The sequence below is a fragment of the Solenopsis invicta genome, chromosome 7 (genome assembly GCF_016802725.1).
Source record: "Solenopsis invicta isolate M01_SB chromosome 7, UNIL_Sinv_3.0, whole genome shotgun sequence".
NCBI classification, from domain to species: Eukaryota; Metazoa; Arthropoda; class Insecta; order Hymenoptera; family Formicidae; genus Solenopsis; species Solenopsis invicta.
The window spans coordinates 8,369,995-8,397,267 of NC_052670.1; the positions used below are offsets into that span (position 1 = coordinate 8,369,995).

At 39.7% G+C, this 27,273-nt stretch overlaps 1 protein-coding gene across 4 annotated transcripts in view; it reads left to right on the forward strand.

Moving 5' to 3' along the window:
* The window catches only part of LOC105201656 (fringe glycosyltransferase), a 116,207-nt gene that overhangs the window by 61,554 nt on the left and 27,380 nt on the right, over window positions 1-27,273 (forward strand). For all 4 annotated transcript variants that reach the window (XM_039451447.1, XM_039451445.1, XM_039451446.1 and 1 more), the window contains one exon: window positions 26,015-26,100. In XM_039451447.1, the coding sequence (XP_039307381.1) occupies window positions 26,015-26,100 (86 nt within the window). The remainder of the gene's footprint in view (window positions 1-26,014; window positions 26,101-27,273) is intronic.

Genomic DNA, 27,273 nt, shown 5'->3' on the forward strand with positions numbered 1-27,273 from the left:
GAGACGTTTTTCGTAGTACTCTTCTATCGTGAGTTTTATAAACAGCTATCTGAAGATTGTCGCAAATACTGAACTTGTTGGGAATTTCATATGTTCAGTAAAAAGGAAATTGTAAAAATACTGAAAGTTTAAAACATAACAGAAGTGTATTTTAAATTGTAGAAAATATTTTAAATAATAATTCAATTTTATTATATTTTTTTGAAATGCAACGATTTCTTCTTTAAATACCACTTGAGAAATTTAGGTTCTGGAAATTTTTGTTGGAAATTCTTTAGAATTCTGTGTGTACACTGAGAAAAAATTTCTTGAAAAATGAAAATATGCAGTTTGATATGTTCATTTAAATATTGAGTTGGTTTAGTTAATTCTAGATTAAAAAAATGTTAATAGTAGGCATGAATAAATTATATTTTTTTTGTACAACTAAATAACAATTGAATCAACCCAATGTTTAGTTGAACGTATTGGATTATATATTTTAGTCTTTCAATTTTTTTTCCGAGTGTACGAACCGCTTTGTAAATTAATGGCCCTTATAAATTGTTGAATTATGAATTGCGAATAATATTCTCGCTCTTGAAATTATATTACGAATTTTAAATCACACGAAAGAGATGGATATATTCGTAAGAGCGAAATATAGAGCGTCTTTTCAAGGCGCAGCAAGCGAAGAAACTCGCCCGTGCACAATCACAAATCGATAAAAGCCCGTCTCACGTGCTGCTTCAGGAGAGATACACGATGCGATTCGGATGTCGCCGATATGATCGCCGACGCTCGGCAGTCGACAGTTAAAGGAAGCTCGCGATCTTATCACGACGCGGTGTCATGCTATGAGGCCATTAATCCTTTTTCTTCTACCGAGACGAGAAATGAAAAAGGAGATCCGTCCGCTGTTGACGTCGCTCACGGTTGAGAGGACAGATCGATTTATGCTTCGGAAAAAAATTTCAGAATACGCGCGTCACCCGCTTTATAAATTGATACCGTTTTATTAATTTCGCTTGTTGGAAAATTCATGATACATCTCTCTTCCCTTTTTGCATCATTTTTTGCGATATTCACGTATCGAATTAATTTTTAATCGATCTTTTTTTTTTGCGTTTGCGGGATTTGCATTTCGCGACGAAAAGTTGGACAAAGTACGAATTGGAAAAGCTGCTTCTCGCGCGCTTCTTCCTTTCATCGCGAGGAGAAAAAGGTTCCGCGAGGTTGCCGGGGGAAAATAGATAAAGACGAGTGGGATTCGTGGTGCTCTCGAGATGAAACGATAAATCTTGCAAAGCCCGTAGGATCCGTTCTTCCTTCTGAGATTAACCGCTTCTTATAAGGTCCGATCGAAGCCATTCGTCAAGCGCCTTTCTTGATATCTCTTTCCCTGATTTCTCTCTCCGCCGCTCGTTAAAGTCTAATCATAGTACGGATATCGATTCTTACCTTTTTCTGTTATCCGTGAACTTCGCGCGATCTATGATTGCCAATAATCGATCGGACCTTTCACTACCGAACAGACTACCGCACTCGCAGAGCAGGAAAAGTAAACGAGCGAGATTTAGATTTCTGATTTATTAAGTAGAGTTTATTTAGAAATGTTTGTATTTATTTTACACACAAAACTTTTTATCTGAAGTCGAAATCACTTTAGATTTCTCTATAATTTAATAATGGATTCTTTAACCCTTTCGAGACTCCACGTACACCTGTGTATCATCTATTTAATATAACCGTCTTGAAAGGGTTAAGAATGAAGTTTTTTTTTTTAGAAAAAATTTCGAGGCAACAAGTTTTTAATTTTTTAATAGAAAACATTGACCGAAATATGAAAATTCAATAAACGAAACGAAATGCCTTACAAGTACATAGCTTAATGTTAATATTTATTATGTGATTTTTTTATATTCTTTCAAGTTTACGAAACTCCGTCCCGAATAAATTATCAGTCTTGAACACAGTTCTAAGTTGAACAAGAAATTAGCAATATTACGTTTCATCAACGATATCTATTTTTATATTTTTATATTTCTCTTTAAAAACGTCGCTGCGTGACCTGGCATCTCACTTTGTCCTATGCATTTTTTTCTCTTTAAAGGCCAGAACTATTTGTTTTATCTATCAGGAACTGTAGAACTATTGAAAATAAACCCAGAACTGTCAATGTTTAGTGAGTTTCAGCCAAATGATATGCCAGCTTTATACACACTTTCTCTTTCTAATATAAAATATTTTAATTGTTAAACTTTGAAAAAGAGATACTGTAGAAATAAAATTAATTCATATAAATAAATAATATTAGTGTTTGAATATTTACTATAATTTTCTTGTGAGAAAAAAAATCAATTCTAGAAATTGATCAAAGAATCTTATTTTAATTAAAGACTCGGAATCAAATAATCAATAATTAAATTACAAGCCCAAAAGTTTTCGGTCTTTTTTTAAACTGAAAATAATTAACGCGAGAAATGCCGCGAGAATTTGTGATCCGCGATTTATAAGACACGCTTGACGTACAAATTTAAAGCGAGCGTTCACGGAAAATCTCTTACACGCTTATCCGGCCGTCGGAATCATTTTTCACGCCATTATTTCACATAGGGTTGTCGTCGTGAGATCCGGTCCGACAACTACCACGGGACCTATGCCAGTCATACAGTGAACTCGTTACCGGTCGGCGAAAGATACACGAAACTCGACTGATCGTAGTGTACGTGCATGTTGGCGTATCGATCGTCACGTGGTAACCCATTTAAGGTGATGCGGTGTTCATGCGGAATTTAAATTGGTCGATACCTTCTGATACACTTTGACAGTATTTAATGCATTAAATAAACTAACAATAATAGTGCTGAAAGCAAGATTTTCTCAAGATACGCCGCTGAATATCGAAAAGAATATATAGCGAAGGCATCGAGAGCTATTATTTTAAATAAATGTTAAGCGCTAACGTAATTTATAATGACTGAATTCTTTCATTGTTCAACCGTACGCTGTACATGAAAGTGGAGCGGTTCATGATTAAAGATTTTATCTGCGCCACGAAAAGAATGTAGATCACATAAAAAACCGCCTGTGCCGTTTTAATCTGATTATGTAGAGTAAATCTCAGCGTGTGCGTACATTACGCAGGAGGTAAGGTGATAGGCTCGAGATCAGAGTGCTCCGATCGTTTTATTCGAGTTTTATTACGCAGCTATTTGGCACAGTGTGTTCTGCACGGTGAATGGACATTGTTCGGTACGGTATAAAAGAGTTCTGACTCGATCTCGGACGTTTTTTCTGCCCTCTTCTACGTGGTCCTCTTTCTTTGCGGTCCTCTTCATTCAGCCTTCTTACGATCTGGTCGGACCAGTATCGTGTGCACGAAACCTCTTGAAAGTCGATCGACCGCGGTTCCTGTGAGCACAAGTATCGATAACGTGCATGCCAACCCGTTTAAACCTTTTTTTGGCCTACACGAAAATCATTTTTATGCGAATGACGTTCGCGTCGCCGTGATATGAATTAAAATAAAATTCGTGCCCGATTACTTCCTCCTCGTACCGGACACGATCCGCTCCGCCCTTTAATTAAGCGAAGAAACCTTTGCTTCTTTATCTTTATTCATTTCATAAAAAAGATAATTTGCGTGCAAAAAGAAAGTTGCCGGAATCACTCGAGTAAAGGAGGACTGGTCGTTACTTGCGCTGTAAAAATTCTCTTTTTAATAACTGCGAGCACCGAATTGTTCATAAGATTTTCACGTTGAAAAAAGAAAAGAATTAAGTTTCAAGTTTTATCATCGTCTACATTTTCCGCGCGACGAGCACGTTCAATTTCCGTCAGATTTTCCAGTCGGCCTTGAATTTTGTCACGTAGTGCGCTGCTTTGCGCGCGGATGCAGATGCATTCTGCTCGCCCTTATCTCGGGCGCGAATCGCGATTCATGGCGCGACGGACCCATAGTAGGATCTCCACTCGTATGTACCTACGGTGTAATACATACACGCGGGTGAAAGGTGGTTACGCGTTCGCCGGGCGAGGCACGCCGGCCGGAGAGTACTTGAATCCGTTGGCGGAGTACACCGGTCGTCTTCGTGCCGGCTTCGTCCCTCCCGTCCTCCGTGGCCGACTACGACGTGGTCGAGCTATCTCTCCCGACCGACCCCCCATGGGTGTGGTACCATCGTCCAACTGAGATTATGGTCTCCGCCGTGGACGTTGCTCCCCGCGGGCTCCACGTACTCGTATATTATATTTGCCCGAGAAATTCTCGGGTTCGCTCGATGCGCACGTGTGCGGCGCGTCTACCGTGTGCCCGGAAAGAATCGGCTCGTTACTGCCCCGGCAACTGGAGCGCTCGGCGGCACGGCGCGCGGCGCTCCTTCCCTCCGTGAACAATATTACATTTCAAAGATACGGCCGCGATTAATGAGGGCAAGGATACACGGTAACACTTTTGACAGTGTTTTATATAAATCTCTTTCTTTTTTTTGCGTTGGAGCAAAATTTTCGGACACCCCGTAGCGTGCGTAATACACATTTAGAGTGGAGGCTCGCCATCAACCACAGGAAGCCAAGATTCTCCACTAACGCGGCATGCTGTGCCGTTAATGTTTTTGCGGTTTCTTTCTTTCATTTTTTTTTTTTTTTAGAATTTTTGACTAACCGATTTTTTAAGTGGATCACCAGGCGAGATAAATGTCTGCGCGGATTTGCCGTTTCATACAATATACGCACGAGATCGTTTCAATTAATTTAGTACGTGTCAAACTTACAATTGGCCATAGTTGCGCAAGAAACGTCCAACCCACAAAATTATAATTTTTTAATTATTGTAATCAGTAATGTAGATTTTTCTACATTAAAGAAAAAAGATCCAAAATTAATTTTAAAGAAACCAGTTTTTACCTACATTTTTAAATCGCATCAAATATTATTTGCATTTTTCTTCGAGCAGACTTCATGTGGACGTTTCTTGCATAACTATACACAGAAAAAGAATTAGTATTAAATCAACAATTCATAGTTTTATACCTAAGTAAGAATGTAAAATCTTCTTGAAAGAATCTGATAATCTTAAACAGACATGATTTGCTTACACGAAAAAAAACAAAATTTCTTTATGTTAGCAAATTATGTCTGTTTAAGATTACAAATTCTTTCAAGAAGATTATATATTCTTGCTTATGTATATATGAAACAATGAATTGTTGATTTGATACTTGTAATTTTTTTCTGTGCCTGACCAATTATTCTTTTAGTGTTTATTTTTATTTTTTATATTAAAGTTACATAAAACAATTTAATGATCCGATGGTGTTCGTTCAGCATATTTCAGCTTGATTGCAAGACAACATTCGTATTTCCGATGCGTGCGCCATTTACGTAGCGGAGAGTACTTACGCTATGATCGAGCACAATTAACGTCCGATTGACGAATGGTCAAAGCTCGCGATACACGGCTGATCCGTAAAAGCGTGAGAGCGTGGTAACTAGATGCACGGTTTGTCGAAGGGATAATTAACCTGGAGCACGATTAAGCGGGGCGCATACGCGCGGATCGTTACGTTCGGATTCTTTCGGTGATCTCTAGTGGTGGCGTGCATGGTGCAACTGCAACGCGCTGCAACTGCGCCTGCGGATCCGTTGCCTCGTCAGGTGAAAGGTGTCCCGCCCGCGGTGAATAAACGAGCGTAACGTGTATTCCGCAAATTGATAGGCAAAGTAGAGCTAAGCAGCAATGCGAACAGGTTTGCCGTTGCTTGTAGGTCAATGCCGGAGGATAATTTGCTAATCGCACGTTGCTTCACAGCTTCGCGCGAGTGCAATTGTCCAGGGGTGACGACCCACATCGACATCGAACCCATCGTCCTGTGATCTTACGAGAAACTCACACATAACGAAAAACATAATGAAAAAGATCTTTGATTTGCTTTTTTTTTCATTCTTCAAATATTTTTTTTATCAGCTTTATCTTTCAGGAGATGTATAAATATATTGTATAAAATATATTTTACATTTAATTTTATCAATGTCTCTTTCAATATTTTTTTTTCATTATTTTATTTTATAGTAATGTGTCTGCTGTTTTATTTTTTAATGTAAATTCTATATATTCACGTTAAAGCAAATTTTTAAATATTTTATATTTTACATCTAAATTTAAAATCAGTTAATCAATTGAGTCTATGGTGTAGAGGTAACAGTATTTCTTATTATCATGTTACGCATCTTTTTATCGACTAGTTTAGTAGTTCTTCGTGATAAGAGGGAAGCTTATGGAACACGCCCCGTTACAATGGAGTCGATTGCCCCGGAGAGCGATTAATTCGCCTGGAGGCGAGGATCGACATACGTCGGTGGTCGTTATTTTACATTTTCCCCGGCGGCGTCGTAATTGCGCCCGCAGGAGCGCGATATCGCGCGCACCACGCCTCTAGGTGAAAGGGTGAGCGTGCGGGCGTATCGATGCGATGGTGCGGTGGTGAAAAAGAGGCACGGGCAGGAATAGAAAGGCCGGCAGGCACATACACAACATCGGCAGGCAAAGCGAGCGAGTGAGCGAGCGAGCGAGCGACCGGGCAGTCATTCGAGCTCTCATTCGTTGTCTCGCGTCGTGCATGAAGGCTGAAAATCGAGCCGTGCACGAGACGGTCATTTTAAGTCCGACGGTAGGCCGATCCACCAAGGGGATAACCTGCCGATGAACCGTAAACCAGGAACTTATTATCGGGCTATATACCGCACGGACGCTTTATTATTACGACTACTAGTGTAGTAGAGACGGCGAAGAGGAGTCGTTCCGCCGCGGCGCGCCGCTAGATCTCGGAGCGAGGAAACTGCGCGCCTGTCCCTAATATCTCTCCGCTAACTCCGCGACTCGCTCGTTCGTAACGTTGTTGTTGTCATTATGCTGCCTCGTAAGCGTCATGTTACAAGTTTTACAGGCGGTCAGGAAAATTACGATTTGGCTTTATCATCGGTTTTAGTAGTTCGATCTGAGAAAGCGGAATAAGCTTGGCTAGGGTGAGTAGAGGTATTTTAAAGCGGCAAGGAGTGACGAGGCGTCGTCAAAGGACGTTAAAGTGGGCTCGAATACGTAAGTGGAGTGCCACGGAATGCTCTCGCAGAGAACGATGGGGGATTTAGCTTAGAATTAATCTGGAATCTTTGACATTCTGTGGTGTACTTTGGCGCAACTTAGTTTACTTAGCATAACTGCGGAATTTGCATCGGACATTATCCGCAGAGAGTTGCGCGTGTAGAGAATCTTCAGGAATTTCAGATCTTCATTGTTTCGAAATAGCTTGAAAAGCCGCGTGCATTCATAGTTTATGATCGCCCCGTGCAGCGAGCGGGCGGTCCAGCGACGTGAACTAACGCTTTACTACTGCGATTAACCCCGTTTCTCTCATTATCTATGCGTAGAAACATATGCGCCCTCCGGCGTCCTTTTCCTACGTTATTATCTTTGGAAGCATTAGCTTCGAAAGCTTTGCGACTGAAACAGCCGCTGCATTATTGACGAAGAAACGCGAAGCGGAGAGTCGTTCCGCTGCGTTTGCTATAGAAACGAGTTTACTGCGCTCTTGTTGTTTACTGCGCTACAGTCGTCCTCGTTCGAACGATAAATAATAACAGTACCGTCTTTCTTTCCGTAATCACATGTCTCCATTGTCAAGTTCAGATTTTTCTACGAGCAATATTCGTCGCGATAACGTCGCGATGTCTCTTCCTTGACAACGGGCATTTACATTGAAAAATATCGGCGCCGGCACGGCGCAGACCGTAATTTACGCTCGTAATTTGAATTACGCTTACAATTAGGATCGTAATAAATTCGTCGTTCACCTGCGACGCTTGCTCTTCGGCCGGCGGCGCGGTGGTTAATTACCGTCGAGGATCTTAAGTGTTTCGACACGGGTCTTTTTCGTACTTAGTTCCCTGCCACGGTCACCTTATAATTCGCGTCGCTCCGCTTTTTTAACGGCAAACTCACCGCGAAAGTCTGCCAATTAATCGATATTGTCCTCCGAGGTGAGACGGCGTTTTATCGAATTTCATCATCCCGGTTAACCGACCGTAAGTAGGCCAGAATTTAATAATGTCCGGTGATTGTCAGTCGCTAATAGCCTTTATTCGTGGCTTTTTTGTGGTCCATTTTAATATATTTTTACATGCTTTTTTTTTATCTTCGATTTACACATACGTACGAGCAGTCAGTGGAAGAATATAAAAGAGAACACACATGGGAAGAACAGTTTTGTAAAAGCACTTAAAAATTTAACTGGATAGAGATTTGAAATTAATTTTGTTAGATCGTCAAAATAATTACGTAGGGCGTTAAACGCTCGAAACATTTTGCTGCGTTGCCCATTATACTTGAACGTTTTTCATTACTATTTTAATGGTCCAGAAAAATTTATTTTTAAATCTAGTATTTAGCTAAATTTTTAGATAATTCGGCAAAATTGTTTTTTCCATGCAATATTATTAACCTTTAAACCACCGGAAAGTCTAATAATCCCCCATTACATAGATTATTTTTAAGATATAAGTACAATATTTCGGGAATTTTTTAAAGGGATTGCAATAGATCCAATGCTGACGGTCTAAAGGTTAAATATGGAACATATCAAATACGGTGCATTATATTTATTTATTTTTTAAATATGGTGTTCAATAGAATCGCAAATCTAATAAAATAATTATTCGTCAAAAGTCAGCCGTATTTGTGATAGATACGTTTTGCAACACGTAGTTCTTTATTATGAATCATTATTGTGTGCCCACACTTCGTGAAGATTAACACGTTTGTTTCTAATATTCTAATAAGATACTCCCGTTGACAATAGTTTTCTCGCGCTGTGCGCCGTTGTTATCATTTTCTATAAAATTTCTTGTAAAACAAACCAAATCTCATGTTAGTGTGCGCACATAAACTCCCGCCTATAAAGCGCATCTTTTCACATCGTTGGTCATCTCGCTAGTCCGCCTACAACCAATGAACCAACGCGGCTCGTAACGATGCACGATAATAGTAATAACAGCAGTAATAGCTATAATTATGCGTTATTGTTGGCGCTTATTATCGTTACCGTTAACGGTACTTCTCTCGCGTAAGATCGCCGAAGCACTTATAATGCACCTGTCGTCTAACGACGTCGTCGTAGACCTGGGAGTTATTAGTGCGTAAGCTCCTCTCGTTTTAATTATGACGAGCAAAGGATGAAACAATTTCTTTTATAATAATCAGAGAACTAAACGATGTTAAGAAATGCGTTGGAAATGTAATAAATTTACCCAAAAATTATTCAATCTTCCGCATACCTTGATCAACATGACTTAAGCTTTCATAAAATAATATGATTCAGAAAAAAATTTATCAAGACGTCAGCTGTGCGTGTGACGCGGATTCATAGATTTTATTTTATGGAAAGATTTTATAGAAAGATATTTTTGTCTTGACTATTTGACGATTCTTAATTATCCTGTCAATACACTTGTCAAAGAGTATCACGAGAAAAACTGGATGGTGATATATGCTGCTTTTAACCGTTTCGGTATTGGAAGCGATCGTGACGTTAGATTGCGGTTCTGACTGTAATTAACAGGTAGACAGCGAACGCGGGATGCCATAACTCTAGAGGGTGTTGACTAGCTTAATAGCCTATCAACGGTATTTTTCTTTCGTTGGCATCCAGCTACTCTTCTCGTTTCGTTTCGTTTGAGCGATTTAAGTATGGGTGGATCGTACGCGATCGTATATTAAACGATTTTATGCTGGTTCACTTGACTGAGAAGACTTTGTTACTAGTCGATTTAGAAACCGACAGTATAGTTCGTCATACTCTTGTACTAACGAGCATCTATTTAATTTATCGTTTATATTATTTTGCATTACATGTAACTTGAAAAATATTAACGTCAGTCAAATAATGACAAGTATCATTTATTTAAAAAAGGAAAGCGGAAAATATCGAGCGATAATAAAATATATAAAGAACAGAAATACTTGGAAGATAAAATGTTTTGTTACTTTTTGTTATTGTACGAAATATTGATAGAAAAGTGAGATTTTTCATCGCGGCTTTTTTTGCTTTCAACGTATTTCAGTTTTACTAGTTGCGGAACAAAAACTTGTCTGTCACAAATTTAGATTTCTATATTTCAAATATATATTTATCTCATTCATCGCGCTAACATAGCGCGATATTGAATATGTATGTGTATATGCAAATGAGATCACGGATTCTAAATACGTCTCATATGATTTATGAAAATTAATGCAGGTATGCATTAATTAAGATCAAACGTTGGAGATTTTTTTATATCTTGCGTAACGAATAGCTAAACGAGGAAAGATATAAAAAATTGATGTATTAGTCATAATTATGAAATCGGTCAGCGTTGCGATATCATTACGTATACCCTTGCGAAATTTAATCCGTTAAAAAAACTATCGTAAGCTTTCAGAATAAAATTTATACGGAAATTTTGCCGACATACAGATTTGAAAATAATTATGTTGAATCATTAAAAATTTATATTGCACGTAGCTAGAATGTATATTAAAACTTTTTGCATTGGTATCATCACTCTTGAACGTGTTCCATAATTATTTCGATGATTCAACATAAAATTATTTTTTGATATTTAGCTAAATTTTTAGATAATACAATAAAATTATTCTTTCCACGTACATACGCGAAAGCAGATCAGAAAGGCGAATGCATAACGTGACATTGCTCATTATCGAATTCAATTTTGATACTCATTATCATATCAATGTTATACAAATATTAAATATTAGGCGTATTGTTTACATTTCATTTTTAATGTTATATACTAAATTTAGGTATAAATACACGGAAAAAGCGGTTTTGCTGAAGTATCAAAAAATTTAACTAGATATAAATTTGAAAATAATTTTGTTGGGTCATCAAAACAATTTTACAGGACGTTCAAGCAAGATGCAAAATGTTTTCACATTCCAGCAACTCGTTTGGCTGTCCTACACAATTATTTTGATTAGCCCAACAAAATTATTTTCAGATCTGTAGCCAGCAAAATTTTTATACATTTCAGCAACACCGTTCTTTTCGTAATATTATAATATAAAAATTATTGTGTGTTTTTGTGTCTTGTATTTATTTCAAAGAACCGTCGTCGGCATGGATTTTCTCCGAGCATTCGTATTCGCTGTACTTTGAGAACGACTGTTTCGAAGTGGGAAAATTCGATCAGTCCTTCTCGAACGAGCGACGGCAGTCGACGTAATGGCTCCATTATAGCCGATTCCTGCGATTTGTTCGAATACAACGGATTCCGCGGATACCTCGGAGTAGATCGACCCGATCTCGATTTATTCCTTCGCGGAATCTGTCGGTGAGATGCCCTATCGATTCTTCTCAACCCTTGCCGGCTCTTTTGTACCATCGCGCCAGGTACCTCCGCTCTCGTCAAATGCGCTCCAACAGTAACAGTAATCCGGGCTTTTCGCAGTGATTGACAGCGGGGGAAATAAAAAACTTGCGACTCCGTCGGATGTGTCGCGTTTCGCTCGTGCGTTCACCGTCGTGAAAAGCGTGAAATCGACCGCCGTCTCTCAAGGCGCGAGGAGGACGCGCGCGAGTCCTTTTTGCAATTATATTTCTTTTATTTTCTGCCTATACATGCCATGACACGTCCATTATGATTAGCGATTACGCTTGCGTAAAAAGCGGAGCGTACGTCTCCCATGACGAGCGAATAAAAGAAACGTTATTAGTTTTTAGTGCTAACGTCAATCTTTTAGATGTTAGACCATTTTATAAAAAATATATATAAATGCGTCAGTTTGCGATGCATCGTTAATATTAGCGTTTCAAGATTCTTAATATTCAAAGCTAAGAAATTTCGATAAATTACATAATGACTCGCAATTCGATCGATTCGCAATCGGAAGCGGCGATTGGCACTTGGTGAAAATATCCTAGGCGTGTCTGTGAGCAAGACACTGCGTTACTATATTGCACCGTGGGCGTAGTCTCGGCCGAGGTCGGTGGTTCGTAAACGAAGAATACGACGGAAGGCAGAAGATGACGAGAAGATATAGGTACTATCGGTAGAACGGAACGAGAAGGCGAAGGAAGGAGAGAGCGGTAGGTGGTCGCAGCAGGAAGGCAGTAAACTCGCAGCGCGCCAGTGGCCGTATTAATCATTTGAGGAAAGAAAGAGGAAAGGGCAAGAAGGGCTGAAAGCAAGAAAGAGACGGGACCAAGGAGAAAGATAGCACAGGGCAGGAAGGAGGCGGGCGAAATCTCTTATGAAATACGAGACATTTTATTAAACCTATTCGTCGGATCCGCGATCCAACTGCAGCCGATAATTATATCGGCTACTATTCGTTTTAATTAAGAGCACCGTGTGTCCTTTTTGAAGATAATTTGGCTCGTATCTGCTAACGTTCTAATCGAGAATGAGTGCGCTGAATTAATTTTGTCCCTATTCGGTTATCACTAGTTATTTATTTTTTTTTTTTTTTTTATTTTGATTCACACAAACTTGCATTATTTTATTTTCTATTTTGTTTTACTTTTTTTTAAATTTAATTTTATATTATATTGCAGTTATATTCCACCCTTTTATAAATTACATATTTTTGATAATTTTTAGATAATTTTGCTGTAGCGTTGAAAAGGGGATTTGATCTTTTGGTTGTTGATTTTATTCAGGTCATATAAAGAATTTCAGGCGTATACATAAAGTTCAGAACGTGATCAATCATGCGTGCGCAATGTTTATTTCCTTTTTTTTTTCTACAAATGTGATAGAGAGAAACCGCAAGGAAATCGTTCGCAAAAGAACATGCCGCCACTCTCTGAAGCAAATAACCGACGTTGCTTCGTGGTGAACGCGGCCTTCTAATGTAAGATCAAGGTCGATGGGGAAGTGCATCAGCAAAGATCTCGAGTCCTACGCGCTTGCATGCTACGCGTTCTTTCGCCATGGTGTAAATTACGGTACTCTTTATCGCTAAATTGCCTTTGTGATAAGATAGTAGATTTCAATATGAGAGCAATATATCTTTTTAGACAAAAATGTAAAATATCAGCATAGAACAATTAACAATTAAAGATTTAAAGTGAATTAATGTAATGTAAATTTTTAATTGTAACATTATTTTGTAATATTTTATTATAATATTATATAAAATTTGTTCTGTACTTCTTAATCTAAGAATTAATGTGACATATCAAAACTCAAGGTTTTTTTTTTAACTAATGCTATATGTTAGGCTGATTTGAAAATTATTAAAAAGTATATGTGAAACAAGATAATAATAATTGTTATGTGATGCGGAAGAATAGCATTGCATACTTTTAAATACTATTTTTGTTTGCATAATTTACTAGAAAATCGCAGTTTGTAGCTTGAAACCAAAGCACACGGATGTGCACCACATGTCGTGCGTTCTGTAACGAAGCCGTTCTTGCCTTTTTTTCTCATTAATTTTACACCTTTTTCACTTATCTACTTCACTGATCTCTTTGCGCTACATTTGATAAGTTTAGCCGCGTTTTTTATACTCTTTTATTTTTTGTCCTTTTTTTATTCATTTTTAAAGATTATAATTGCAAACATTATATTTTTAACAAAGATAATTGAAATATTTGCAGCAAAATCGAGTAAAATTTTAAATTAGTGATTTATAGAAATTTATTGCTTAATTTGCAAAGTTTAAAAAATTTTGAGAAATTCTTGAGATTAATTTATTTTTGAAAGGGGTATTAATATTACAATTATTTATAATAATTTATAATTATACATATTTTCTTCAGAATAAACTATACCTTTTTGTTAGAGACTGTACTATTGAAAACTTTTATTCTCTGCGGGAAGTTGTTTTGTCAAGACCTTTTCGCCTTTCAAAGAATGTAGCTAACGTCTTACGAAAATGTTGTCTCTTCAATACGTACATTAGATGTGGAGAAACAGGTAAAAATCAACTGGCGCCAAGTTAGGAAATTGTGACGAGTATTCACGTTTGTCAATTGTCACATTAGTGTTCTTTAAGAATTTCTTGACTAAAAACCAGCAATGACCTGGAACAGTGTAGGAGAAACGAAATACTATTTTTCCCGAACGGTTTTCTTCAGCGTGTATCCCTAAGGCACTTAAGGATCAACGCACATTTCTTTGTTCGATTCTTCAGGTCGATCCTTTCAGAGATAAATCCATAATGCTCTTAAGAATAAAGAAAAGAAAAAGAATCATTTTTTTTTGTTCTTTGCATTCCTACATTGTTAGCAGTGTAAAGAAAAAATTTATTTAAAAACAATATATATTTATTAATGAATATGTATAAATTTGTAATAAAAATGGACAAATATAGTGATTGCATATATAGTTTTGAAGGTTTTTGACATAAATTAGGAATTGCCAATTAATCATTTTGCAAATGAAGCAATAATGCATTATGTTGTCACATATTGACTAAACGTTTTTTTGTTTTCTACTGTTCTTCTGTCTTTCCAAATTTTTATACAAATCCCTATCCCTTTATTGGTTTTCAAATTATCGTGTAATGAGTTTCACTGATATACTTGTCTTGAGTAAATCCTGCAGTGGCAGATTCTCGTTATATTCTTTTGCAAATGTGATAATTCTTCATTAAATTTTGATTAAATTCTATCTAAACTAAAATAAAGTAATGATAACATATATTTTCTTGTTTCAAAACCTCGAGAAGGAAAGAGAGGATAAAAACGACTCCGCAATCTTTCGTTATTTCGCTTACTCGCCACATGTCGTGCATTTCTTCCATCCTTTTGCATCCTTCCACCGTCTCGGTCCTATGAATTATTATTTAATGAGGCTTGCGTTTCTGCGGCTCCTCGCATCACTTCTTCGGCTTGGTGCACTTTTATAGTCGCTGCGGTTTCGGGGCGAGAGAGCCGTTCGGACAAGAAGAATACGAGAGTAGTTTGGTTCAGCGAACGAGCGAGCGATCGATCGTAATCATCGTGTATCATAAAGAGAAGTGCGGTAGATTTTCGAACACGCTACTTCTTGAAGCCGCGGTAGGCAATTTTTTCGGTGGTTTGATCGTCCGCCTATTTTCATCGATATATGTATATACTATCACTTTTGCGCCGCGCGTTCGCTGATCTCTATAATTTACGTCACTGAAATAAATCGCTCCACGTAGCTGACGAGATTATGATTAGTAATAATGCATAAGAGAAAGTTATGGAAGCCGCAGTCTTGTATTAAAAAAGAGCGCATGTTATTGAGAGAATATTTTCATAATTCTATATGTCTTTACGATCAAAAACGGCGAAGGGGAGGAGAGTAGGGAAATCTGTAAATTTAATGTTATTTTCATTGTCGCGAATAGAAATTAGATATTTTGCACGTCTACATCATTGAAATCTAATTATTTCAATTTCTGTTCGTGAGATATTACGGTTGCCGGTGAATGCAAGAAACAGGGTGAGGGAGAGGAGGGGGAGCTGAAAAGTTTATCTCATAGGCAATGCGGGCAGGAACGAGATCTCGGTATCGAGAGTTCATTGAAGGCAACGAGCCGCTTATCTAGCTGGCTGTTGCATCTTTGGTGAATCCTATTACACGGAGACGATATGGTGGCGATACCTCGCGTGGTCGAGGCTAGATAAAGTCGCTTCCATATATCAAATTTATCAGACTGCAACAGATTCTTAATACCAATTGCTTCAATATGTAAGTGTATCGGTGTGAATCGATTTCTCGGATATTTTTCCGTACTTTTTTTCACGTGGACCCTCTGTACCTGGATTCACAAGTCGATGCAGAATCGGCTGAATATCATATTGAAATCAAGTTGAGATCATGTGCAAATTAATAATTAATTTAATATTTTAAAGATTTTATCACGATATTTGGAAAATATTACGTAGATATCGATGATCTAGTCATCATTGAACTTATACTATGCTGAAGTTGAATCAGCATTTTCGTGAATCAACTTGATTTGAATGCGATATCTACTAGATATCAACCAATCAACAATTGATCGATACTCATAATATTTTTTACATTTTAAATCGATCTATACATTTATAATAAATATCAACATTGATAAAGTGTCAATCTTCTTTCGAAGATTAATAAAGAATTTAATCGATATCAAATCAAGATCAGATCCGAAAAATCGTGATTAATGTTCATTTGATCATCGACTTGTGAATCCGGATATGAAAACATATATGCTGCTTTGATGGATATGCGGAAGTTGGCTTCAATTAACTAAACCCTCGGGTTGTTCGCCTACTGAATCATGCTGCATGAAACATGCTTTATTTCTTGCGCGGCACAAGCGTAATTGAAATCGGAGAATTATGTGTCACATTTTGCGAAAATTATTACCAGTCCAGAGGCTTTTTCGCGTTAGGTTGCCGTTCGATGTTATTTATGATTGAAATTCAACGAAATCATCGTTGTACCTTTGTATCAGCGAAGTACTCTGCAGCCTATGTGTTTTTAACGTATTCATTGCACTTGATTGTACACATTCTTTTTTTTTTATTGATTTACATTTCTCTTTAACGAGAAACATTTTTTTAGTTATCTGAAGAAATAATTATAAATAAGAGAAAAATCTGTACGTGTAGAACTTTATATCACTTCTAAAATAATTAATATTCTCCATTTTTTACGCCAAAATTATCATTTTACTTTAAGTTATTATATCAGCAGAAAGAAAATTGATTGAAATATAAAAGAGGAGAGTTATTATTTAAAGTTATTTAATACAACTCTTTTTCTTTCATATCTCAACGAATTCTCTTCCTCGGTCTCCTTTGACTTGCTTCTTTGATCTGCTGGTTTATCGATCTCGTTTGCATTATATCGCATTTGATTCTTTTTTCACCGCCGCATTCTTAACGCATGCCGAACGTGGCGATTGCACGGGCAAATACATCCCGATGCATCATAGTGCTTCAGGCGCCACGAGGAGAAAATGTCAATAAGAAGGTTATAATGCGAAATTCACGCGGAATGCGTCCGCTCCTCGTATAGCGGGCCGAATCTCGCGGCTAATTGCATTAAGATAATTAAATCGGTGCGAGCCATGAGATTCCGCGCAATTACGATACGCGTCGCAGAATTCCGACGTTGTTTCTCGTTTCGCGCGCGCACAGCCAGACTGTTGAATCGGATAAAATTCACGGCTCTGCCATTACCCGCGGAAATAACGACGAGTAGGGAATTACGCTTCTGGAACGAAGGTGTTCCGAACGATATTGGCATTGAGTGAGGTAGTATTTTTTTGAAAAATCGAACTTAAATGCACAGTTCGCGTATAACATGGAAATATTACGAGTATATCACACTTATTATTGGGTCATTTTGCACTCGTTTCGTGCCACATATTCCAATTATACTCGTGTAATTTGCATCCGTTTTCCTTTGCACGTAATGCTGGTAATAATTTTCGTGAATCATTTACCAGTTAAATATAATTGTTCCGATTATTATTTTTTTACAAATGATAAAATAATTACGTACTACGGGTACGATTGTGATCGTCGTAAAGTAAATGTTTTTGCGCATTTTGCTCGACGAGTGTGATTACTGGTTCATCTACGAGAACCATGTATCTAAGGTCCCCATCTTAATTGCGACACGAGAGATTTGCTTGGGCGCACTTGTCCCTAAACTTCCTCGGAAGCGCGGCGTGCAGAACGCGTTACGAACGTGGGAATCGTTTTCAAGGTGCACGACGCCGTGAAACGATCCTGTGCCTGTAACATCTCCGTGTTTACTCCGCCGGAAAATCAATATTATTCATGAGACTGCGCCCAAGCGATTCTGATAAAATTTATTTAAAAAAAGAGAGTACGCGCAATGATACCTTCGGAATAAATAAATACTGATCGGAGCATTTTCATTATTCATTCGAGATTCGTGTTTTGCATTTTGCATATATCCTCTTAGGAAAAATCTCTGGGCGCGAGAGTCTCGAAATCGTCGCTAGTAAATGGGGCATCTCGCGAGACGCGCACTCGTGCGCGAATACGTTATTCCGCGGCTACGCGTCTCTTTCGCGCACGGCTGCATCCCTGTCATTTACGCACTTTACCGAGGTGTTTTATCGCACGTGAGAACTCCGCTGCTAAGTGGAGCGATGCTGCGAGCGCGATGATGCGTCGGAAGAAGAAGCTCCGAATGTAACGGAGAAAGAAACGAGCTGGAAACAGTAGTAACAGACGGCATTATAATGTTGCGCTTCGCCGGTCCGCCGCAGATTTTTCCTCCGGAAAAGTCGCGCCGTAACCGAGTTCGCGATTACGCATGCACGCGGAATACGCGCGAAACGAAACTATCAGCGCGCGGCGGCGCGGCGGTGCGAAACACGCGGAAGTGTTCAGTTAAGCGGACACGTAACGATCGCGCGCGATTACGCTCGACTTTCATGCACGCCGTGCAGGCGGCGGTCGGCTTTCAATTTTTCAACGGAGAGGGGGGGAGAGAGGCGAAGAGCGAGAGAAAGAGAGAAGAAGAAAGACCGTGCGGTGATTTTAACGAAGCTTTCGTAATTACGGTAGGTGGGCATTGTTCGTAGGATCGGTCGTAGGAATACAATGGGCGAGTTAGCGTGACCCGTGACGACGACCGTACGGTATCCGTCGATGTTGTGAAAAATGAGAATGCGTCGGTTCCGTCACAAAGTCATTGAAAAAGAAAGTTGCGCGATTTTTTTAAACTCAATTATGTCGGGGCTAATGCAACGTCGGAAGGGGAAAATTGGAGATTGCGATGGAGAGTCGTTGCGTAATTCTCAGTTTAGCGCAGACTGCAATGTAATTGGAGAATTATTGGAATTCGGAACCCATCATCATGGAATTATGTAGGATTTGCATTTCCTCAAACTTCAACGTGTATTTTATCAAATCAGATATCTCGTTTTCTAGTTTTCTAATCCCCTGCATCTCTATATTTAAACTAGCGCTGCGTTCTCGCGTGCTCGAACCGCGCGGCGCGAGTAATACATCTTTGTTCCCCGTCGCTAAATTGTTTAACGAGCCTGGCCGTAATAAATCATGCACCGTCATTCCCGCATTCTGCACTGCGCGCGCGGACCGTACCTAACTCTTCCATCTTTCCCTCCACGCGGCAGCCTATGCCGCGCGATTAGACGTCGGATAACAAAAATCGGCAGAATGAAAAGAGGGGACAGGGGAAGAGCGGTCGAAAGCCGCGAACCAACGATGGGAGATGCGCTCGTGACCCATGACGGCCTCCGTGGGCACACCGCGGAAAAGATGTATATCCATTCCGACACGGCGAAGGACATGGTGGCAGATAGAGGTGGGGGCGAAAGGGGGTTGACTGATGTTTCCCTATGCCGCGTATGCTACCTCCATTACTTCGATATTATTATACCTGTTGCTTTATATCTCACGGCACCATCTTTGTTTTGCAGCGACGCGCATCCGGTGCACCGCTGCGCGACTGCACATATCGTACGATGCGAAGTTCTGCTTTATCAGTCCTTCCGTTCTTCTTTTCTTTTCTTTTTTTTTTTATTTTTAAATTTCCTCTGATGACGGTTCCCTTTTGCATGCTGCTGCACGTGCACACGCTCCCGAAGGTTACAGCACCGGATGCCACTAATTGCGTTGATATTACTATATGTTCAATGAGGAATCTTCTCGTTACTTCGCGAGCACTCTCGTTCTTTCTCGTGTTGTGTAATTCGCATCGTATAATCAGTACGCAACACATTGATCACGCGCACATCCAAAATACCGAGAATACTAAACTTTTCTTTTTTCAACTTGCTTCTTTAGAATAAATCTGAACTAAATTTAAAACTGAAATTATATTAAAACTAAAATTGATAATTTATATAGAATTAGATTCTGTCGTGGAATAAAATCTAACCGAGATATTTCTAAGAGCGGCGCCCCGTGCTTACTTTGCTGGTGTATTTATTTAGAAAAACTGGTCGGCAGCCTTGTTTGGGAGCCTACCAATATTTGCATGTGCACGTGCTCCTGGGATCCTCGAGGGGTTGGCCAAGGATCGCAAAGTGGATTCCACTTGCGGCGGCTTTAGGAGCACACTCGTCCCTTTTACATCTCTCGAGGGACTTTATCCTGTCGTCCGCTTATTCAGGAAACTCGAAAGTGATGGTTAACGCCGTCGTACGATTTCATCAATTATTTGTACGTGAATTTGGGGTCTGTAAAGACCGTTACAAAATAAATAATTATAGTATCAATTGTTAATTTTGAGACGCGCACCTGTATATTTCGTACACAAAGCGTCTATCGCATTTTATAATTGAAATAAGAAGCGATATATATACATGTGATAAATATGAACTAAACTATATCAAGCTCGTGCGTTTTATATTTCTGAAATTTCCTGTTTATGCTTGTATATTCCCGTGATATATTTCTTCATGAGGTTTTCGGAAATTCGTTGTATCGTAAATAGGTTTATTTTGCAGCCATAAAACGTTCTTGGAAAAAAAAAAAAAAATAAGAGGCATTGTTTCCACGGTATAACAGATTTATTCGTTTCGGTTAAATATGATATTGTTCGAGATTGAAAAATGTTGAGCGAGGAATTTATGGAAATATCAACGCGCGCGGTGGTCTCTGCTCGCCGCGTCGCGTTCGTATGTGCCGCGGGATATGCTCAAGCGGATTGGAAACAAGAGCAAGAGCGACTTCCTGCCGACTGTAAATATCAGGTTGATAAATCTACATGGAAGTGCGGATGACTGTGCATACAAATCGTCAGCCATTGGTCTTGCGGCACGGGCAAAACGCGGGCTGGTGCGTTCGAAACGAGATAACGGCCGGGGAAAAATAAGCGCGACTCCGAAAGATCGAACGTTGTTTCATGGTAATTTAATTAGATTTGCATCTCGCCATTTCTTGAAAAACGTACACGATTAATCACGGATGCACGTACACATATCACAACATATACACGATGCAAGAGGGAGAGAGAGAGAGAGAGAGAGAGAGAGAGATTGTGTTGTCGATCCGTTAGTTACTTTCCGAAAGAAAGTCGAGGAGAATGCGTTATCTCTATTGCAGTATTTCATTTTTACCAGGCAGAGGATTCGAATTCCTTTCGCCGTCTCTTTTTTTTCCCATGCACTGGTACACGGATGCAGCGAATTTCTTAGTACGTAGCTTCTCACATCTGCCGTCCGTAGGGTCATATCGGTGCCTCTAATCTGTTCATTAGTCCTAATATACCGAGCAGCCACACACGTACCCTCCATCAGATATTACTCTCCATGTCACTCAGTCTCCGTTTTACGACCTCGAGAGTGACCCGTCCGTTTTAGAATAATCGGTGCTATCTTTTTTGTTTTTTTTTGTTTTACGATATAAAAGGTCGATGTTCGAATCGCGACAAACATCTGATGCTTATTAAAATAAATTTCGCGTTTATCCCTTGTGTATCTGGTACACGATTACTTTTTGAATAGAAAATTAAAAATCGAATTGGTTATCTTGATTGAAATTCCTTCTGTTTTTCTCGTTCAATTACACGTATCGAATATAGTGGTTATAATAGTTTGGCTTGTACGTGCTTTAAGAACTAATCTGCTCCCGCGCCGATTAATTGCACCATGTCGATGGGTAAAGAAAGTAATGTGTTTGGCGCGAAAAGCTTAGTTATATCGGAAACGATCGAGAGGCTATATAGTATCCTCGGACGAGGATATATAGTAATTAAGCGGAAAGCATGATCCCGAATAATTCCTATCCGCTCGATGACGATAACAGGTCGAGAGGGAGAGGCCAATCCAGCCGCGGAACGTATCTACCCGCTGCCCGCTGCCAATCGTCCGTACATAATTGGATATAGAATCGTGCGGCCTTTACTCGCGTACGCTATTCCCTCCGCGACGTGCCCCCATCCCGGGTTAGGAATGTAATTAGTCAGACGGGCACCGGCACAATCTTGGCCGCCGATCGGTAAGTCCCTTCGTTACCTGGCGATACCTGCGCTGTGCCGTGATGCCCCCGAGATTGCCGCGTCCGAGATCGACCGATTACCAGTCGTAAATACGCGCGCGATAATTAAAATTACTGACTGATTGCCTCGTCGAATTGCACCTATGCTAGAAGTTTCAGTCCTGTGGCAGGTGCCGAACGTCGGGAAAGTGAACGCCGGCGATGCGTCTTGCCGCTCGAGCCTCGTATTTTGTCACCTATGAATTTTTCGCTTTAGCAATATTTACACACCACTATTTTCATTAGCAGGGGAGATCTAAAGTGCTGTCGTTGCGACAGAGCTGTTTCTATTGCAGGCATTGGAGAAAAAGTTGGGAGTAACACATTACTGTCGGCTTTTCTTCTCCCACGTGCGATGATACTCGGATTTGTTTGTGTTATTACGTCGGAATAGTCTTCGTTACTCTCGATTGTCATGAGAACATGGTTCTCATGATTTTACAAAATCATAGATCAAGATAAAACGCAATCTTTCAGTTGCTCCGAGTATAGGGGGAGTTTCTCTTTCTCTGGAAATTACGGAAACGACGTGTCACGTTTTAATTATTATATACACAGCCATTATAAATTACTAAAAATTATTTCTTGAAGATATATTACTTGAGAAAAGCCGCGGGCTCTCCTGGCATGTAGTAGCCGAAAAGAAAAATTTGAGAAATGGCGTCCGCTCGAGGCTGGTCCAGCTTGTATAGAGGGAACGTATACGATAGGTACGCAGCGGGGGACGCAGACAGGATTGCGTTGAACATCGTTTCGCGAGGAATCGTCGGTACCGATCCCGCTGTCGTTCCCCGTACTTCGCGCACGTTCCCCCCGTAACAATAAGAACGGGCTCGCGGGCGATCTCAGAATTCTCGCGTCCCGGGTCGCGCCGGTGGCTTCCCTCGTGACTCCGCACGCTCGCAACACGATGTTGTGTTATTCAAATGGACTCGAAAGAGAGAAATAAAGAATAAGCTTCCTTCTTGTAAAGCGTTCCGATACTATCTCCGGCTACCACTATCGCGCATGTATATCTAATGCGTCAGTGAGGTCCCGTCTGCTCCTCTTCTTTTTCGTATCTGTCTCTCGATACCTTCATAAAGCGAATGATATCGCGTAGAGGAAAGGGGACGGATGGGAGAAAAAGAAGAGAAGGGAGAAGACATTTTTGAACACGAGAGGCAATTCGTATTTTTCGTGACTGATGAATACTGCTGCTCCTGAAATAAAAACTATCAGAAGGATTTTATGGTATTTGATAATTACACTGTTGGAAAATTGGTGTACTTTGGTGAAAAAATTTGCCGGTTAAAGTTTTTGTGTTAAGTAATAACGTATTCATGTGTAAATTTAACACATGTCTGCTATGTTGACTGAACTTGACAGATATGAAATGTAGAATTGTGAAAATGATTTAAAAAATATGTTAAAGTAACGCAATTTTTAATCACATTTTTATAATTTTTTATTTTGTATCTGTTAAAATTTACAGAAAAAAGAGTGTTGATGTTACAGGAGGGGATAACTGTGCCATACCTTTTTACTATTCTTCTGTTAATTTCATCATAAAAATTGTGTTAATTGTACATACAAGTAACTTCAACTTACGATCAAGATTACATTTTTTTTTGTTGAAATATTAATGCAAATATAAAATGTTAATGTTATCATTTAACACGTCCAGATTATGCTAAATTAGCACACAATTTTGAGTGAACCGTTTGGGACATGTGATTTATGTTAAATTTAGTACAATTTTTCCAACTGTGTAGAATAAAATTTTGTCCAAAAGATTTTTTTTCAAAATCAATTCGACAAAAGTATTGAAGCTGTCTTATATTAAAAACTACATATTGCCTTCTCTCGTCTGCTTGAGATTAATTATAACTTGCAAATTATTGACGAGATTAAAAATTACGCCGTGAAAAAGATTGATATCGTAGGACAGATTGATCGATGAATTCTGTCATGAAAATGAGGTCAGCGATCCCAGGTCGTATCCGCAGAACATTACCAGTCGGAATCGTGGAAGGGAGCAGTATCGGAATGAACGAGCTGCACAAATCGCAACAATGTGCAAATCTTAGCGATGCGCAAATTGCAACGAGGCGCGGCGAGGCGCGATATTATCGTTGCAATTTCTGCCATGTCATTCGGCCCGGTAGGCCTCTTTACTAGCCGTCTTATTACTTGCACAGCCGAGCGAAATTATAGATCCTCCAAAGTGCAAGAGGGCGATTACAAGAGGGCGATTATACCATTATACGCGCGCGCTCTCGTCTTGGGCGTAGGTATGCGGTACGTACATGGATAACGGTAACGCCGATCGTCTTGTCAGCTGACCCTACGGATATATCGCGTGGTATACGTATAGGCGCCCGTACGATATGTCCGTGGTGGTCGTTCCGCTGCCATCCGTGTGCTTCCACCACGCCCAGTCGGAGGAAAGGAGTACGCCGATATCATGCATGATACAGAGTTAACATCGCCGTAGGTTATCTCAAATGGTTGCGGATGTAGAATTTTTCGAGTTCAGAAAATGTAACACATAGCTGGTATTTTAGATCTATAAAAAAAGAAGACAAATCGAGCAGGTTACGAATATTTTATAAGAATATTTGAATATCCCAGAAATAAACGAGTCGAATAGAAAATGGTAGATTTTTTTTAGCAATTTGACTTTTTTTACGCTGAAAAAAACTTGTATGATTGAGTGTATCTGGCGAAACCAAGCAGAATTTTTGGTTATTATAATCAAAACGATTGATAAATTTTTGTAAAATCTGGTAATTCTTACAAGATTTCTAATTCGTCCGTTCTCGAACAGACGTTTTGGTTGAATCTACCAGATTTCTAAGTGATGCAACAAGACTTTTTTTTCAGTGTAAGATTGTCGAATGCCATCCAAACATTTGTATGAAAGTAAGCGTTTCTTGATCAGTTGAAAAGCATTATGGAACTGCGGGATGGATCGCTCGAGTTATCGGCAGTCACACTTAGCAATGATCTTATCTTTACGTTTAATTAAGTATAACAAATTTAGCGTATAATTCGTATTGATTCGTATTTTGCTTCGATAAGAGTTTTGTGTTACATAATTCCTTCATGACGAGATAGCGTAAACGATGTTTTGCGATCTTCGCAGAAGATTATTAAAAACTTGTGACAGTTTTATCAGCGAACGCGTTGCGTATGCACGTGTGCGGCTCGTGGACCACGCTCATGTACCACGCCTTCGTCAAAGAAAGGCGCACCGCACGATTCTACGGTTCTATACCGGTATTGAGATGGTATCGGTCAGCATGGATTGCGCTTAGGCCGCCTAGGAGTCCGGCTTTAATAGCCTGCAGCCACGGCAATCGACCAGAAATCGCTCGTATCTCAGCTCGTTGTTTTCGCATTCGCGCGCGTGTATACGTAAGTGTAGGTGTGTATATGTGTGTGTGTGTGTGTGTACATGTTTGTACGTCCATCGTGTACAGGAGAATGTTTCCTGGAGCAAAGTTTCTAGGTCAGAGAAAAAGAGCAATCGGCAGCAATACCTTTCTTGACTACGTTTCTAAATCATTATTTACATCACTGTGCCTAACGGTTGACAAACTTTTAGATAGTTAATTATTTCCTCGAATAATCGTGTTAATTAGAGATTCGTTTGATTGCTCGATTGATGAGATTGTGGTCAGTTCCATGAACTCGTCCAAGCGAAAGGGAACTGACGCCATGACGGTCTCTCTCGTGGTGGTGGAATCTAGCTCACCGAAATATGGCTTCGTCGTAATTTGTCCCCCTGAAGTAGCGTGACATCCGACGATATGTCAAGATGTAATCTATCCCGGTCCCTAATTCTCATCAAGCGAGTCATTCATTCTTAATCGGTTAATAACGGCCGTCGAACGCGTTCGGTGTACGCCGACGACGATCGATCATTCGGTCCGATCTCGGATCGATGTATCGTATAATTACGGCGGCGGCTCCCGCGATTTCTAGCCGACCTCGCTGAACCCTCTCACTAACCCATTTTCTCTTCTGTGTTTCAGCAAAAGGTGAAATTTTGGTTTGCCACGGGCGGCGCCGGATTCTGCATCAGTCGAGCGTTGGCGTTGAAGATGACGCCGGTGGCTGGGTGAGTCTATTTCTCTATTTTTTTTCTCTGCTTTATTTTCTTTTCCAAGTTCTTTGGAGTGGAATCTCACTCTAAAGAGTGAAAATTCAGTCAGTCTTACAAAAACGTGGCTGAATCTTTACTTTTTTTAGATCGGGCTATTCAACTCCAAAGAATTTCGAGTTTTACGTGAAAAGCGAACCATTTCATTCTACCTTTCATTCCGTCGTACTAAAGAACGTACGAAGACTCTAACTGCGTTAGAATTTAATTGAAATTGTGCTTTAGTAACAAGAATTCACGTATTTATTTGTAGTTAATTATTTGACTTATTTTATTGAACGTTTACGATGTTATCTTACACTCGCTGCTGTGTGAGATGACTGATCACAGTTTCATCGTATCAACTTGCGATTTATCTTTTTCAAATCTCTTTGCGGCAGGTGCTTTTTTTTTATCGTAGAATAAAAATCTGTAGAATGCGATTAGTCACGCATGACACGTGTGACACGTGTTACCGCAGCGCATCGCGGTAGTTCTTTCAGGATTTAATTTAACGTGAAAATACATATTAACGATCACGTCCCTCCCGAATACTATCTCATCTCTTTTTCTATACGCTATCTATCTATCCATTTCTACCTGCGAAGGATTAAATAACGCCAGCGGCTTTGCCTAGTCACGCTTACTTCTATCGATCGATCGACCGATATCGGTGCTATCTATTACGAACGCCGATACAAACATTATAGTTGATAATTACACGTAGAGATTTCTTTCGTCCGTAAAACTTTCGTCCGTAAAAGTCGCTACGCGGCTTTGCAGAAAATCACGTGCTAACCACTGAGCGCGGTAGTGCAATGATACAAATAAAAAAATCGTCGATCGTTACGAGAATCGTAACGATGGACAGTTATGTCTGCTATTATCGACGTTGCCCTCAATAAATGCACGTCGACGGGCACCATTGCAGTTAGCACGTATGACGTTTATATGCTTCGTGCGTGATGATCAGGATGATCGCCGATGGAAGGTCTAAAGCGTTCGCGCACTTACGTTACTCGTAAATCGCCGTTTATGGCGCACGGTGGCCAATTGTTTATCCTCGGTCCTCGATATCGTCACGAGCAAACCCGTTTGTCGCTGTTAATGGTATAAAAAATATAAAGGCCACGTGGGTTCGATCCAGCTTTT